Below are 15,036 nucleotides of genomic sequence, written 5' to 3'. Positions count from 1 at the left end.
TCCTCTTAGAACAGCTTTCATTGTGTCCCATAAGTTTGGGTATGTTGTACCTTCATTTTCATTAAATTCTAAGAAGTCTTTAATTTCTTTCTTTATTTCTTCCTTGACCAGGTTTTCATCGAGTAGAGCATTGTTCAACTTCCATGTATATGTGGACATTCTTTCCTTATTGTTATTGAAGACCAGCTTTAGCCTGTGGTGGACTGGTAGGACACATAGGATTATTTCTATCTTTCTGTATCTGTTGAAGCCTGTTTTAAGACCAATCATATGGTAAATTTTGGAGAAAGTACCATGAGGTGGTGAGAAGGTATATCCTTTTGTTTTAGGATAGAATATTCTATAAATATCTGTTAAATACATTTGGTTCATGACTTCTCTAGTCTGTCTATGTCTCTGTTTAATTTCTGTTTCCATGATCTGTCCATTGATGAGAGTGGGATGCTGAAATTTCCTACTATTATTGTGTGAGGTGCAATGTGTGCTTTGAGCTTTAGTAAGGTTTCTTTTATGTATGTAGGTGTCCTTGTATTTGGAGCATAGATATTTAGGATTGAGAGTTCATCTTGGTGGATTTTTCCTTTGATGAATATGAAGTGTTCTTCCTTATCTTTTTTGATGACTTTTGGTTGAAAATTGATTTTATTCGATATTAGAATGGTTACTCCAGCTTGCTTCTTCCGACCATTTTCTTGGAAAGTTGTTTTCCAGCCTTTTACTCTGAAGTAGTATCTATCTTTGTCTCTGAGGTGTTTCCTGTAGGCAGCAAAATGTTGGGTCCTCATTGCATATCCAGTTTGTTAATCTGTGTCTTTTTATTGGGGAATTGAGTCCATTGATGTTGAGAGATATTAAGGAATAGTGCTTGTTGTTTCCTGTTAAATTCGGATTTGGATGTGAGATTATGTTTGTGTGCTTGTCTTCTCTTTGTTTTGTTGTAATATGATTAGTTTCTTGCTTTTTTTAGGGTGTAGCTTGCCTCCTTATGTTGGTCTTTACCATTTATTATCCTTCATAGGGCTGGATTTGTAGAAAGATCTTGTGTAAATTTGGTTTTGTCAGGGAATATCTTCGTTTCTCCATGTGTGTTAATTGAGGTTTGCTGGTACAGTAACCTGGGCTGACATTTGTGTTCTCTTAGGGTCTGTATGACATCTGTCCAGGATCTTCTGGCTTTCATATTCTCTGGTGAGAAGTCTGGTGTAATTCTGATAGGTCTGCCTTTATATGTTACTTGACCTTTTTTCTTTACTGTTTTTAATATTCTTTCTTTATTTTGTGCATTTGGTGTTTTGACTAATATGTGACTGGAGGAGTTTCTTTTCTGGTCCAATCTATTTGGAGTTCTGTAGGCTTCTTGTATGCTTATGGGCATCTCTTTCTTTAGGTTAGGGAAGTTTTCTTGTATGATTTTTTTTGAAGATATTTACTGGTCCTTTGAGCTGGGAGTCTTCACTCTCTTCTATATCTATTATCCTCAGGTTTGACCTTCTCATTGTGTCCTGAATTTCCTGTATGTTTTGGGCCAGTAGCTTTTTCCATTTTCCATTATCTTCGACAGTTGTGTGGATGATTTCTATGGAATCTTCTTGCTCCTGAGATTCTCTCTTCTATCTCTTGCATTCTGTTGGTGATGCTTGTATCTACAACTCCTTGTCTCTTCCTTTGGTTTTCTATATCCAGGGTTGTCTCCCTTCGTGTTTTCTTTATTACTTCTATTTCCATTTTTAATTCCTTCACCTGTTTGATTGTGTTTTCCTGTAATTCTTTCAGGGATTTTTGTGTTTCTTCTCTATAGGCTTCTCCTTGTTTATTTGTGTTTTCCTGCATTTCTCTAAGGGAGTTTTTTATGTCTTTCTTGAAGTCCTCTGTCATCATGATCAATTGTGATTTAAAATCTAGATCTTGCTTTTCTGCTGTGTTTGGATATTCAGTGTTTCTTTGGTGGGAGAATTGGGCTCCAATGATGCCATGTAGTCTTGGTTTTTGTTGCTTGGGTTCTTGCCCTTGCCTCTTGCCATCACGTTGTCTCTCGTGTTACTTTGTTCTGCTATTTTTGACACTGGTTAGACCATCCTATATGCCTGTGTGTCACGAGTGCTGTAGACCTATTTTCCTGTTTTCTTTCAGCCAGTTATGGGAACAGAGTGTTCTGCTTTTAGGCATGTAGTCGTTCCTGTCTACTGGTCTTCAGATGTTCCTGTGGGCGTGTGTCCTGATTCCACCAGGCAGGTCAGTTGGAGCAGAAAAGTTGGTCTTACCTCTTGCTTTGGGCCTGAAGTCACACCTTGGGGGCTGTGTTTCAGCTCTCCATTAGGGCAGCAACTATAAGGGCCTGCCTTGCCTTCTCTTGGGACCCTGTGCACAGGGGGCCCAGATGGCGCTAGGCGTTTTCCTCTTGCATCAGAAATGTGGGCAGAGAGTAGTCTCCTCTGGCTTCCCATGTTTGTCTGCCCCTCTGAGGGTCTAGCTCTCCCTCCCACATCATTTGGGTGCAGGGAGCTGTTTGACCAGGTCCCTTCAGATCCAGGCAGTGTCGTTCCTGCAGCTTGAGTGCCCCTATCTTCCTGTTCCCAGAGGCCCTATACAGTTTCCTCTTGGGTCAGGGATGTGGGCAGGGGTGGGCAGTATTGGCGGTCTCTCCTGCTCTTCAGTCTCAGGAGTGCCCACCTGTCAGGGCGATGAGCTCTCTCTCCCACGGGGTTTGGGAACAGGGAGCTGTGGGCCAGGATCAGTGAGGATCGGGCCCCAGCTAGAAACTGGAAGTCGCAGAGGAATTTTACCTTTGTGTGTCCTGAGTCCACCAGGCAGGTCACTTGGAGCAGAAAAGTTGGTCTTAACTCTGGTCTTGGGTCTGAAGTCGCTCCTCAGAGCCGGGCTTCAGCTCTCCATGAGGGCAGCAACCAGAAGGGCCTGCCCCACCTTCTCTTGGGACCCTGGGCACAGCGGAGTTCATTATTTTTATGGTTAAGATAAAAATATGGGAGAAAATTCTGATAAAATATTCTCTAGATAATTCATACTCAGTTATAATTATATATAATTATGAAAAGCAAATGTATTCTCCTGCCTGCATGAGTTGTATTTTGCTTTTTCAGGAAAAAAGGCTGTCAGCTCCTTTATTTCTTTCCTCATGACCTGATCATTAAGAGTTTCTGATCTTCAATGTCTGCAATTGACAAGATCCCATCTGATGTGGGCATTTCCTCTCTGAAAATATAGGCCCAGGCCAGTGGCTGCTACCAAAATTACAGAAACAGTAGTGGTAGTTTTTACTCAAAGAGCCATGATGCTAGATTCTCTCAAGCAATAATGTCTCCCTTTACTGTGACTATTACAACAGCAGCAGTAGCAGTAGCAACAACAATAGCACAACAACAACGACAACACCAAGAACAGCAACAGCAAGAAAATAAATGTGCTTCTATTTCTTCTTTCATGCTGGATTTGGAAGTGTGATCTTACCCAGACTAAAGTATTTTTAAATTCTGTCACCCTACAAAGAAGGGAGAATGAGGTGGAATTCAAACCGCTCTTTTGCAAGGGTTTATGTGGGTCGAGGCAAGGGAAAGGGTGCCCCAGAATTGTGAGTTTTCACATTCTGTACAAACCATGTTCTAAAAATTTGTGAAGCATTATGCTAAGTGCTTAAAATCATATTGGTGCAGTTCCGACCTTAAGGTCAGGTATGTGCCAGAGTCCCTAAGCCAACTTTTTACAGCAGATAATTACCGAGTGCCATCATCACAAATGACCATGTCTCTCATCTTTCCAAATACTTCCTATAGGAGGTGACATTGAAAAGTGAGTGATTTCTGTAGGTGGTGGGGGATGGGTACAGTGTCCCGAAATTGGGATGCACTATGAAACTAACTCATAGGCAGGCAGTGTGAACAGGGTGTGCAGAAACAGTCTGGTAACTGAGGTCTGTGTCCTGCAGTCTGCATCTTCAGTATCTCTGAGAGGTCTGTGGTAGAAATGGTGCTGCCCGTTGCTCAAGGAGCTTAGATATCCTTAGAACTGAAGGTTCTAGGACAAGCAGAGGAGTTACCTCTTCTGTCTTGGCCACCTTGCTGGTCCTTCTACAAATTGTAAGTAAGCCTGTCAAACTTGCCTGACAAGTGTGTTTTACAGCAAATACCTGGGCTTCTGATATGGACCCCTTCTTTTGCTTTCACTCTTAGTCCCCAATGTTTTAGATAGGAATGTGAGAGACATCCTGGTGTGCAGGTGGGAGATGCAGCATTGGTCGAAGAGGAATTGGACATTATAGGAGCAGCTAACAGTTGACAAGCGAAGCATGACCTGCATTAAATAGGCTCTTTGGGTTAGTGAAAGGCTGGTGTTGATTCTGAGAAGGAAAATGGAAGGAGTGGAGACATAAAGTTTTGATCACAATAAAGTAACTGCGTATGCTTCTCTTTCTTTGAATATTATTTATTGCAGCTTATCAACTTTCTGCAGAATCTAAAAGCAACATGTTTAGTTCATGGGGTTTCTGTGGGGAAACCTTTGCCTTGGAGCAGCTGGGTGGGGGCAGTGCTGCTTCAGTTTCTTATGAGGCTGCAATCAAGACAGCATCTGGCTTGCAATGGCTGCAGGGCAGGCCATGCTCCTGAGCTCATACATTCAGCTGTTGTCCATGGGTGACTAGCTTCCCTCATATGCTCTCTCTAAGGGGTTGCTTATAGCATAGAAACTGGCTTGCCCCAGTGTGAAGAGAAAGACCAGGCCCTCCAAAGCCATTAAAGTGTCTTTCAGAACCACTCTCTGTAGTAGCCTGCTGGCACCTCTGCCATATTTCACTAGCCCAGAGGTAATATGGCAGAGCATCAGAGGGAGTAGACTTGAGGAAGTAGAGACCACTACCAGCTCCATTCAGTCCCTCCAGCTGCTAGCACCAATGACTTCACACTTAGTAACTTAGAGCAGTGGCAGTGTATTCTGTGCAGGGGACCAGAAGGTTGAGACTAAGGTGTCAGCAAGGCAGCGCTCTCTCAGATGCCCTAGAAAGGAACCTTTCCTCCCCACCCCCTTTCTCCCCCAGAGGATTTTTAATTTTTTTTTTTTGCATTTCAAATGTTATCCCCTTTCCTGGTTTCCCATCCGTAAATCCTCTATCCCCTCCTCCTTCTATGAGGGTGTTCTTCCACCCATCCACCCACCCCTTCTGGCCTCCCCACCCTGACATTCCTCTATACTGGGTGTCGAGTCTTGTCAGGACCAAGGGCTTCTCCTTCCATTGGTGCCCAGCAAGGCCATCTTCTGTTTCACATGCAGCTGGAGCCAGGGGTCTCTCCATCTGTACTCTCTGGATTCTCTCCTCTTTCTTGCTGCTGGTGGTTTGCACAGTCCGTGGCCCTCTGGCTGTGGCAGCCAAGTCACTTCAACCTTTGCCTCTGTCTCATGTGGGCCTTTCCCCTCTGCCCCTTCTGTGTCTACATTATTTTCAAAAGACATCAGTCCAGCACTTTACGTTTAAGATCATAGTAGATTTGGGAGGGACATAAATTTGAGGAGGAAACTTTCAAACCAGCACAGTAGCCCTCTAGGAAGTTAGCTGTGATTCCTTGGAATTCCAGGAGTTTGTCACCATCCCAGGTTAAAGCACAGGATAGTCTTTCCCCTTTCCTTTCCTTCCCTTCCTTCTTTTCCCTCCCTCCACTCCTTTCTTCTTTCCTTTATTTCTTCTGTAAATACCTTACCCAGGAGATTCTAGCACGAACCCATCACATTCTTCCTAGCTTTTCTAGGGTCTGCCCCTTGCTCCCTGCTCCTTGCCACTTAGAGTAGCCGAGCTCAGTTTGGATTTCACTCAGCAGATGGTGAGGATGACCAGAAACTTTGTCTGTTTCACTTCCCTCTATATTGATTCCTTTTTTATTATTATACAAACGACCCACCTCCATAAGGGAAAAGGTAATAGACACAGATAAAAGGAAAAGTCACCTGTCTTGCTCTCACTTGGACATGGCTACAATTGATGTAAACACTCCAGACCACCTTTAAAATGTATAATATAGATAAGTATATTTTAATTAAGATGAAATTACAAGATGAGTTATTTAGTAGCAATCTCTCCCCACCTATTGTTCACAAGCTTCTTCTTATGTGAGTGGAGACAAGAATCATGAATTTTTATTGTACCTCTGGTTTCAAACCAGGACAGTGTGCCTGGCCACCTTCTGTCCTCTATCCTGACATCATCCTCTCAGTCCAAGGCCAGAAAATGAAGGCAAGGATGAGACAGGCAGCAGATGTCAGCAGCAAGATCAAGGGAAAGGGCCCAGCCAGTCAGAAAAGTCTTGGTGCCCCCTTGTTCTCCTGGACAGATGGGGATGGCAGGACTTCTGAGGTACTGTGTCAGATCTTACTATGCATGAATAATTCCCACCTCTCCCTCACCCAAGACTATTTTTATGTTGCTCTGTGTTGGTCCTTTGTGGTTTCTGTTGGATTCCATACCAGAGGCAGTACCATCTAATTGGAAAGAATCTACACATTGGGCTCCAAATACCAGAAGATTTGCCAGCACTGGGACACAGGAGAAGAGAGTGCCTATGTGCCTTAGAAGTCAGAAGCAGTAGTCCTGTGAGGAAGGAGAGGAGTAAGTTACCCAATATGGGGCTCCTCTACGACCACCTCTGCTTAGGGAGTTTGGGGAACCACACAGCCCTAGTCACACTGTTGAAAGTAGAAGTCTGTGATGGGAGCATCCCAGGCGGGGTCCTCAGAGATCTGAGTGAGCCTGACGGGTTGGTCAGCTTCGGGTGAGGTACAGAGAAACCAGCCTGGGTAGGCAGCAGACTCGAAGCTAGAGGTAAGACCCAGATCGCGCCGGTAGAAGGTGAAGCTCTTTGATTCCTTGGTCCCGAGGTAGAGCTCCATAATGTTCACTGGCTGTAGAAAAGGGGCATGAAGGATGAGACACAGGAGTGGGCAAGTGGCGGAGACGGGGCGGTGCTAAACTGGGCAAGGAAAAAGGTCCTTAGAGTAGACCTTTTGGTGCCTTCAGCAGCATCCAAAGGAACTTAGCCTGAGTGGCAGCCTGGGTGTTCTCTGCGTCTCCCAGCTCAGGCCCGGAAGATGCCGCCGTAAGACTCACCTCAAGTTTCAGAATTGGCTCTTTCTCTGTCCCACAGGACAGGCACTGGCTTCCTCCTTGAACACCCAGGATTACAGGGGACAGACTGGCATCCAGTGCCCGATTTGGGACAACGCTGATCTCCTCACCTAGAGGAAAAAGGCAAGAGGCAGGAGCTTGGGTGTCCTGTCCACTCTCTCTGAGTAGGGGCTCAAGGGAAGTAGAGCCAGAGTGAGGCATCCTCCGTCCCCACACATGGATAAGGCTAATATCCTGCCACCTGGCCCAGATAAGACATCGCAGCACAGGAACACAGGTACACTATTCTACTCAATCTCTCTTTTATAAGGCCAAATTGGAGAAATTCTCCAAATTCCGCCCCCTCCCCCAGCTCCCAGGCCTCTTTTCTGCTTCTTGTATTGTCCTGTTAGAGTTCTATAGCCTCTGTGGGATTTCTGTGAACAGAACAGGATTTCAGTCTTCACTACATATCACACATGCACACACATTACATTGATACATGCATATGTACGTAGATACAATTACACATATGTATGTACCCCCATAAATAGTACATAATAAAAATATGTACACATTTATAGGCACACACAAGACAATGTTTATATGCATATTGTATGCACACATATGCTTACACACATATTTATATGCATGAGCTTATGCATGCGTTCACTTATAGATAAACCTTCATGTAGTGTTCTCATATACACATATGTACACACAATGCAACAAAGGGTATGTTCAGCTTTTATATCTCCTAAGGATGCCCAAGTAAACACGTATGTATTGTTGTAGGCCTGCCAAAGTCAGAGGGCACCATAAGTAAGCAGGAGGCCAGAGGGTGGTCCCACTGTCCAGATCTCATGTCTGTGGGCTCTCTGGGGAGCACATGGAAGAGCAGAGCTCACTTAAGTGGGAATGAAGATCTATTTTCGTCTTCTGCCAAGTATTGGCTCCTGTGGAGGCAGAATATTCAAAAGCCTATGATAGAATCACAGGCCATTTGTCCTGGAAAATACTCCACCTCTACACAGATGCTTTACCAAGGTTTCCACTTTGTTTAAAGCCTGTTTTATGACTCCCTATCTGACTTGGTAATCCTGTGGTTTGTAGACCTGCCACTGGTTTACAGAATCATTTAAGGGCTTCTAAACACATACCCCAAGAGAGTACAGAGACCTAGGACTCATAGATACCAACCTTTAATTACCTTCCCCGCATGCAATCCTCCAGCCAGCAGCTGGTTATTGTGCAGATACAGTACCTTCAAGGCTGAATCCTTCATTCTGAAACACCAGGAAGAAACAAGCCTCCATAAAGGATAGAGATGGATGTCTTACCTTGCCTTGGCTCCAGAAGGATCCCCCAAATTCAGGCACTTTGTCTCGCTCTATTTCCACAGTTACATAGTCATGCAACTTTCAGGCCTAGCTCTGCAAGATGACTGACTCTCTCTCCCTTCTTCTCATCTGTACCTGAAGTCTGTTACTTCCCCACATTAAATCTTTTACATATGCTCTGTTGGGCCCCTGTGGGTTGGAGCCTTAGACTCTTCAAAGCCAGGACCACTTCTCTATCTTCATTGATTCCCCTGATTCACAGGCTTCTTATCCTAAACCTGTCTTACGACCTGAAAGTTGTTTGGACATGTTTAACCCCTGCGGGAATCTCTATGAGCAGAAGAGGGTCTTACCTGCGCTAACTCTTACTGGGAAGGTTTGGATATGAGTTGGAACAAACAAAATTCCTTTTTGCTCTGAGTGTGACTCTCTTCATTGCTAAACCATAGCAGAGGGTTAAATAACAACCAGGCCTCTTCCTGATTAAAATCTGATGCTCACCTTTTTGTTTTGTTTTTGAGACAGGATCTCATTGTGTAGTCCTGACTGGCCTGAAACTCCTTCTATAGACCAGGTTGGCCTCATACTCATAGTTCTGCTGACTCTACCTCTCATTTCTAATCCGACTGAACATTTCACAGCATGTTTGAGTCCATATGGCCATATATTTTATCCTGGGGACTTTCTTTTAAGTTTTATTTTTCAAAGTTACTTCTCAGCTGATTTTCTGAGATTCTGTAAGATGAAAATTTTATTCTACAATAGACCTCTGCAGTGTAAAATTGTCTTGATGTCTAGCCGAACATTTTTTGCATCTGTATGTGTACGGTGTGCATATGTGTCTTCATGTTCACATATGTGTTGGTGTATGTGTATGCATGCCCACAAGTTTGAGTATGTACATGGAGGCTGCAACCCCACGTTGGGTGTCTTTCCTAACCCTGCACCACTTTATTTGCTAAGGCAGGGACTCTTGTTGAACCTGGATCTTTCCAATTAGACTAGTCTAGTCAGCTTGCCCCAGGGATGTCCTGTCTCTCCATTCAGGTGCTAAGATTAGAGGTTGGCCTCAGACACACACTAGACTTTTATGTGGATTCTGAAGATATACATTCTGGAAGTCACATTTTCCCAACATGAATGTCTTTCTGCTTCTGTGGAGCCATCTTCCCAGCCAAACATGATGAGGAGGTTTCATTCCACACCCTCATTCTTAGAGCACTTTTACACAAACCATTTCATGGGGCTGAGCCTCAGAGCACACACTTCAGGAGATTCTCCAACACTTTGTTAGCATAAGAATTGGTTCTAGGACCCCTGCAGAAACTAAAACCCACAGGTGCTAAGGCCATTAGATCAAATGGCTGTAGTATTTGCCTCTAACTGATATCTATCCTCCTGAATACACTAACCATTTCTATATAACTGTAATGTATTATTTATGGGAAGAGTAACTGGGAGGTCTGTATATGCGCACCACAGATGCAATTTTTCCTAATATTTTCAATCAGTTTGCTGAATCTGTGATTGTAGAAACCACAGATACAGAGGGCTGACAAGTTATAAACTGAGTCCAGTGAGAGTAAGGAGCATTGTCATCTGCTGCTATAAAATCTGTAGTAAGATGCTGAGCTCAGTGCATCCCACGGAGGGACTGTTACTCCCATCTCCAGCAAGGATCATGGAGAAATTAGTACAGTGTCTGGACTGATGCTAATTCATCATCATGGAGGCAATAGTGGAGCTCTCTAAGGGACACTGACTCTGCTCACCAAAGATGACAGGCTGCAGCGCTAAACCAGTTACTTGTCCCATCCCCCATTCCACACTCTTAGAATCAGGAACCTGTGAGGATCCTGCTTAGTTTTTCCCAGTCTGAAGAAGGTCAAAAGAATTCCAAAAAATATCCTATCTTCCTAGCTACCTGTGATAGCCCAGATGAGAGAACAGTCCTTCTTGTCTACTTGAAAGTCACTTTTCTGAGGACACCACCAAATCAGATGACCAAATACTCACCGGAAGCATAGTGCCCCACTCAGAACCATCATGAGCTCCACGATATGTAGACCCTATTTTGAAACAAACAGCAGGAAATTTTAGGCAAAGGCAAATCTGGAAAATCTGAGGGAGGCTTGAGTAGAAAGCATGCTCCAGAGTCTGTCAGTTTGTGAACAGCCTGTGTGAAGGAGGAGATTCTGGATCTGGAAGTTAGGAAAGACCCCACAAAGCATCCATCAGATCTCCCCTTTCTCCAGATAGGAGCCTGTGGATGACTGCTTGCTTCTCCAAGATGCCGTGGTCCTTTAAGTACATGAAATACACTAATGATCCAGGGAGGAGCCTGAAACTCACTAGGGAGGAGCAGGTTTTCCCAGAATGGTTTCACACCATCCCAAACTTCCAAAAGCACCTGCTGTCGTTCTCACCTATCTCTCAATGAAGGAAGCTTCAACAGTCAGCCTTCTTCCAAAGATTCAGAAGGACTTTCTCTGGCCTTTCCAATTCTCCAGGTACACTCAGCTACTTCAGAAAGTAGATCCAGAAAGTCAGAGCAACCTTCTTTCTTCTCTCTCTTTCTCTTTCCCTTCCTTCAGTCCCTTCTTCCTGCCTTTGCCAGACCTATGGAGCTGTTGGAGGCGGAGATCTGCTTAGGAATGTTTAGGCAACAGTTGTAGAAAAACCAGAAAATCCAGACAAGCAATAAAGAAAAATATGCATGCTGACTTGCCTTTGGATGCATTACAGAAAGTGCCAATACCTTTTCCTTTGAACACATTTAACCACAGGCAACTTTCCATTCAGCAACACTACAGAAAGTATACTTTTTTAACCCACATCTTTAGCAGAATATCTTCCTATACCAAACATGATAATAACATGTAAGTGTACATAGCTCTAGTCTTCTACTCATCCACTTATCTTATTGATCCTTCCTGAAGCTGGGCTTGTTTGCTTGTTTGCTTTTGCTATAGAATACTATGTGTGACAAACTGCCACAATTATATACTTTGCCTGTCTTAAATACTTGGTTAGTAAAACAATATGTAATTATATAAAATAACTGATATGTTTTTAATACCTCTATAAACTAACAGAATTAAAGGTAAGCATCAGTGCATAACAAAAATGTTCAAGTTTTGATTCTTCCTGCAAACTATTGGTTGTTACTGTGGCAAATGTCTTTCAGGAAAGTAAATTGAATGTAGAAGCTGCCTTACATAAAATTGTTAGATGGACTACTATTTGACTAAGTAGAAACAACACTATAATATTTGCAAAAACAAAACAGTTTTAGGAAGAAGCAGCCTATAGGCAAAATAAAGTTTAAGCAAGATTGTTCCTATCTGTCAGAGAAGTCAATATTGTTTCATTAAAAAAAGCCAGACTGTAGGATAGCAACCCCATCCCTCACTTGATGTCCTGTTTTTCTGCTAAAGGTGGGTTCAATAAGCTCCCTTTCCCCATAGTAGGGCATTTCATCTAGGGTCCTGAGAGTCCCTCACTTCCCAGGTCTCTGGTACATTCCTCCCAACCTCCTTCTTCCCGAGGTCACCTGTTTCTATTCTTTCTGCTGGCCCTCAGGGCTTCAGTCCTTTTCCCTCACTCAATACCAGATCATGTTCCCCTTTCCCTCCCACCCCCATCCCCTTTGCCTCCCAAGTGGAACTGAGGCATCCTCACCTAGACCCTTTAGCTTGTTGACCTTGTTGAGTTCTGTGGACTGTATCTTAGGTAGTCTGTACTTTTTTTGTTTTTTTTTTTTTTGTTTGGCTAATATCCACTTATTAGTGAGAACATACTGTGCATGTCCTTTTGGGTCTGAGTTATCTCACCCAGGATGATATTTTCTAGTTCCATCCACTTGCCTGCAAAATCCAGGATGTCCTTGTTCTTAATAGCTTGGTAGTATTCCATTGTGTAAATGAACCACATTTTCTGTATCCATTCTTCTGTCTTGGGACATCTGGGTTGTTTCCAGCTTCTGGCTATCACAAATAAGGCTGCTATGAACATAGTAGAACATGTATCCCTGTGGCATGGTGGGGCATCTTTTGGGTATATTCCCAAGACTAGTATTTCTGGGTCTTTAGGTGGGTTTATTTCCAATTTTGTGAGGAACCTCCAAATTGATTTCCTGTGTGGTTGTACCAGTTTGCAATACTACCAGAAATGGAAAAGTGTTCCTCTTTCTCTACATCTTCGCCAACGTGTGTTTTTACCTGAGGTTTTGATCTTAGCCATTCTGACTGGTGTGAAGTGGAATCTCAGGGTCATTTTGATTTGCATTTCTCTGATCACTAAGGACTTTGAACATTTCTTTAGGTGCTTCTCAGCCATTCGAGATTCCTCTGTTGTGAATTCTCCATTTAGTTCTATACTCCACTTTTTGATTGGGCTGTTTGGTTTTTTGGTGGTTAGCTTCTTGAGTTCTTTATATATTTTATATATTATCCTTCTATCAGATGTGAGGTTAGTGAAGATTATTTTCCCTATCTGTAGGATGCCAATTTGTCTTATTGACTATGTCCTTTGCTTTACAGAAGCTTTCCAGTTTCATGAGATTCCATTTATCAATTCTTGATCTTAGACCATGAGCCATTGGAGTTGTGTTTAGAAAATTTCCCCCTATGTCAATGAGTTCAGGTTCTTTCCCACTTTCTCTTCTATGAAATTCAGTGTATCTGGTTTTATTTGGAGGACCAAGATCCATTTGGACTTGAGCTTTGTGCATGGTGAAAAATACAGGACAATTTTTATTTTTATACATACAGACAGCCAGTTAGACCAGCTCCATTTATTGAAGATGCTTTCTATTTTTCCACTGGATGGTTTTAGTTCCTTTGTCAAAGATCAAGTGACCATAAGTATGTGCATTCATTTCTGGGTCTTCAATTCTATTCCATTGATCTACTTGCCTGTCTCTGTACCAATACCACATAGCTTTTTTTTTTTTTTAACACTATTGCTCTGTAATATAGCTGAAAGTTAGGGATGGTGAATCTCCCAGAAGTTCTTTTATTGTTGAAGATAGTTTTCACTATCTTGGGTTTTTTGTTATTCCAAATTAATTTGCAAATTGCTCTTTCTAACTCTATGAAGAATTGACTTCAGATTTTGATGGGGATTGCATTGAATCTGTAGATTGCCTTTGGTAGGTTGGCCATTTTTACTAGTTAATTCTGCCAATTCATGAGCATGGGAGATCTCTCCATTTTCTGAGATCTTCTTTGGTTTCTTTTTTGAGAGATTTGAAGTTCTTATCATAAAGATCTTTCACTTGTTTGATTAAAGTTACCCCAAGATATTTTATACTATCTTTGGCTATAGTGAAAGGAGTTGTTTCCTGAATTTCTTTCTCAGCCTGTTTATCATTTTGGCATCTTCAGAACCCAGTTCTCCCACCATAAGAAGTCCTGGATACCCCAAAACACTGGAAAAGCAAGATTTTGATTTAAAATCACATCTCATGATGATGTTAGCAGACTTTAAGAAGTACATATATAACTCCCTTAAAGAAATACAGGACAACACAGGTAAACAGGTAGAAGTCCTTAAAGAGGAAACAAAAAAATCTCTTAAAGAGTTATAGGAAAACACAACCAAATAGGTGAAGGAATTGAACAAAACCATTCAGGATCTAAAAATGGAAATAGAAACAATAAAGAAATCACAAAGGGAGACAATCCTGGAGATAGAAAACTTAGGAAAGAGATCAGGAGTCATAGATGCAAGCTTTACCAACAGAATACAAGAGATAGAAGAAAGAATCTCAGGAGCAGAATATACCATAGAAAACATTGACACAACCATCAAAGAAAATGTAAAACACAAAAAGCTCCTAACCCAAAACATTCAGGAAATCCAGGACACAATGAGAAGATCAAACCTAAGGATAATAGATATAGAAGAGAGTGAAGACTCCCAACTTAAAGGGCCAGTAAATGTCTTCAACAAAACTATAGAAGAAAACTGCCCTAATCTAAAGAAAGAAATGCCCATAAGCATACAAGAAGCCTACAGAACTCCAAATAGATTGGATGGGAAAAGAAAGTCCTCCAGTCACATAACAGTCAAAACATCAAATGCACTAAACAAAAAAAGAATAATAAAAGCAGTAAGTGAAAAAGGTCAAGTAACATATAAAGGCAGAATTACACCAGATTTCTCACCAGAAACTATAAAAACCAGTAGATCTTGAGCAGATGTCATACAGACCCTAAGAGAACACAAATGCCAGCCCAGGCTACTGTATCCAGCAAAACCCTCAATTAACGTAGACTGAGAAACCAAGATATTCTATGACAAAACCAAATTTACACATTATCTTTCCACAAATCCAGCCCTACAAAGGAAAATTGATGGAAAACTCCAACACAAGGAGGGAAACTAAACCCTAGAAAAGGCAAGAAAGTAGACTTCCTTCAACTAACCCAAAAGGAGATAGCCACACGAACATAATTCACACTTCTAAGAACAAAAGTAATAGGAAACAAAAATCATTGGTCCCTAATAGCTCTCAACATCAATGGATTCAATTCCCCAACAAAAACATAGACTGACATATGTAAATCCAGAATTTTGCTCCATACAGGA

At 42.3% G+C, this 15,036-nt stretch overlaps 2 protein-coding genes across 6 annotated transcripts in view; one reads left to right on the top strand and one right to left on the bottom strand.

Moving 5' to 3' along the window:
• Positions 1 to 15,036, top strand: part of Il36b (interleukin 36, beta) — a 98,365-nt gene that overhangs the window by 67,597 nt on the left and 15,732 nt on the right. Inside the window, exon 2 of one of the 3 annotated variants that reach the window (XM_063284051.1) lies at positions 7,143 to 7,400. The exons of the other annotated variants lie outside the window; for them this stretch is intronic. The gene's annotated coding sequence lies outside the window, so the exon portion shown is untranslated. The remainder of the gene's footprint in view (positions 1 to 7,142; positions 7,401 to 15,036) is intronic. 3 annotated transcript variants of the gene reach the window in all.
• Il36rn (interleukin 36 receptor antagonist) lies at positions 4,442 to 11,069 on the bottom strand. Of its 3 annotated transcripts, NM_001107814.1 has the most exons (6): positions 10,869 to 11,039; positions 10,616 to 10,743; positions 10,459 to 10,511; positions 8,303 to 8,388; positions 7,106 to 7,233; positions 4,442 to 6,900 (listed from the first exon to the last, which is right to left on the bottom strand). In NM_001107814.1, the coding sequence occupies exons 3-6, from the start codon at positions 10,488 to 10,490 to the stop codon at positions 6,676 to 6,678; spliced, it is 471 nt and encodes a 156-aa protein (NP_001101284.1). In that variant the 5' UTR covers positions 10,491 to 10,511; positions 10,616 to 10,743; positions 10,869 to 11,039; the 3' UTR covers positions 4,442 to 6,675. The 3 variants fall into 3 exon arrangements, with proteins under 3 accessions (NP_001101284.1, XP_063139984.1, XP_038961104.1); XM_063283914.1 differs by lacking the exon at positions 10,616 to 10,743 and having other exon boundaries at positions 6,005 to 6,900; positions 10,869 to 11,069; XM_039105176.2 differs by lacking the exon at positions 10,869 to 11,039 and having other exon boundaries at positions 6,005 to 6,900; positions 10,459 to 10,768.

The sequence above is a fragment of the Rattus norvegicus genome, chromosome 3, assembly GCF_036323735.1.
Source record: "Rattus norvegicus strain BN/NHsdMcwi chromosome 3, GRCr8, whole genome shotgun sequence".
In the NCBI taxonomy this organism is placed as follows: Eukaryota; Metazoa; Chordata; class Mammalia; order Rodentia; family Muridae; genus Rattus; species Rattus norvegicus.
Note: the sequence above shows the minus strand (reverse complement) of the source record. Positions and strands in the feature narration are given on the sequence as shown.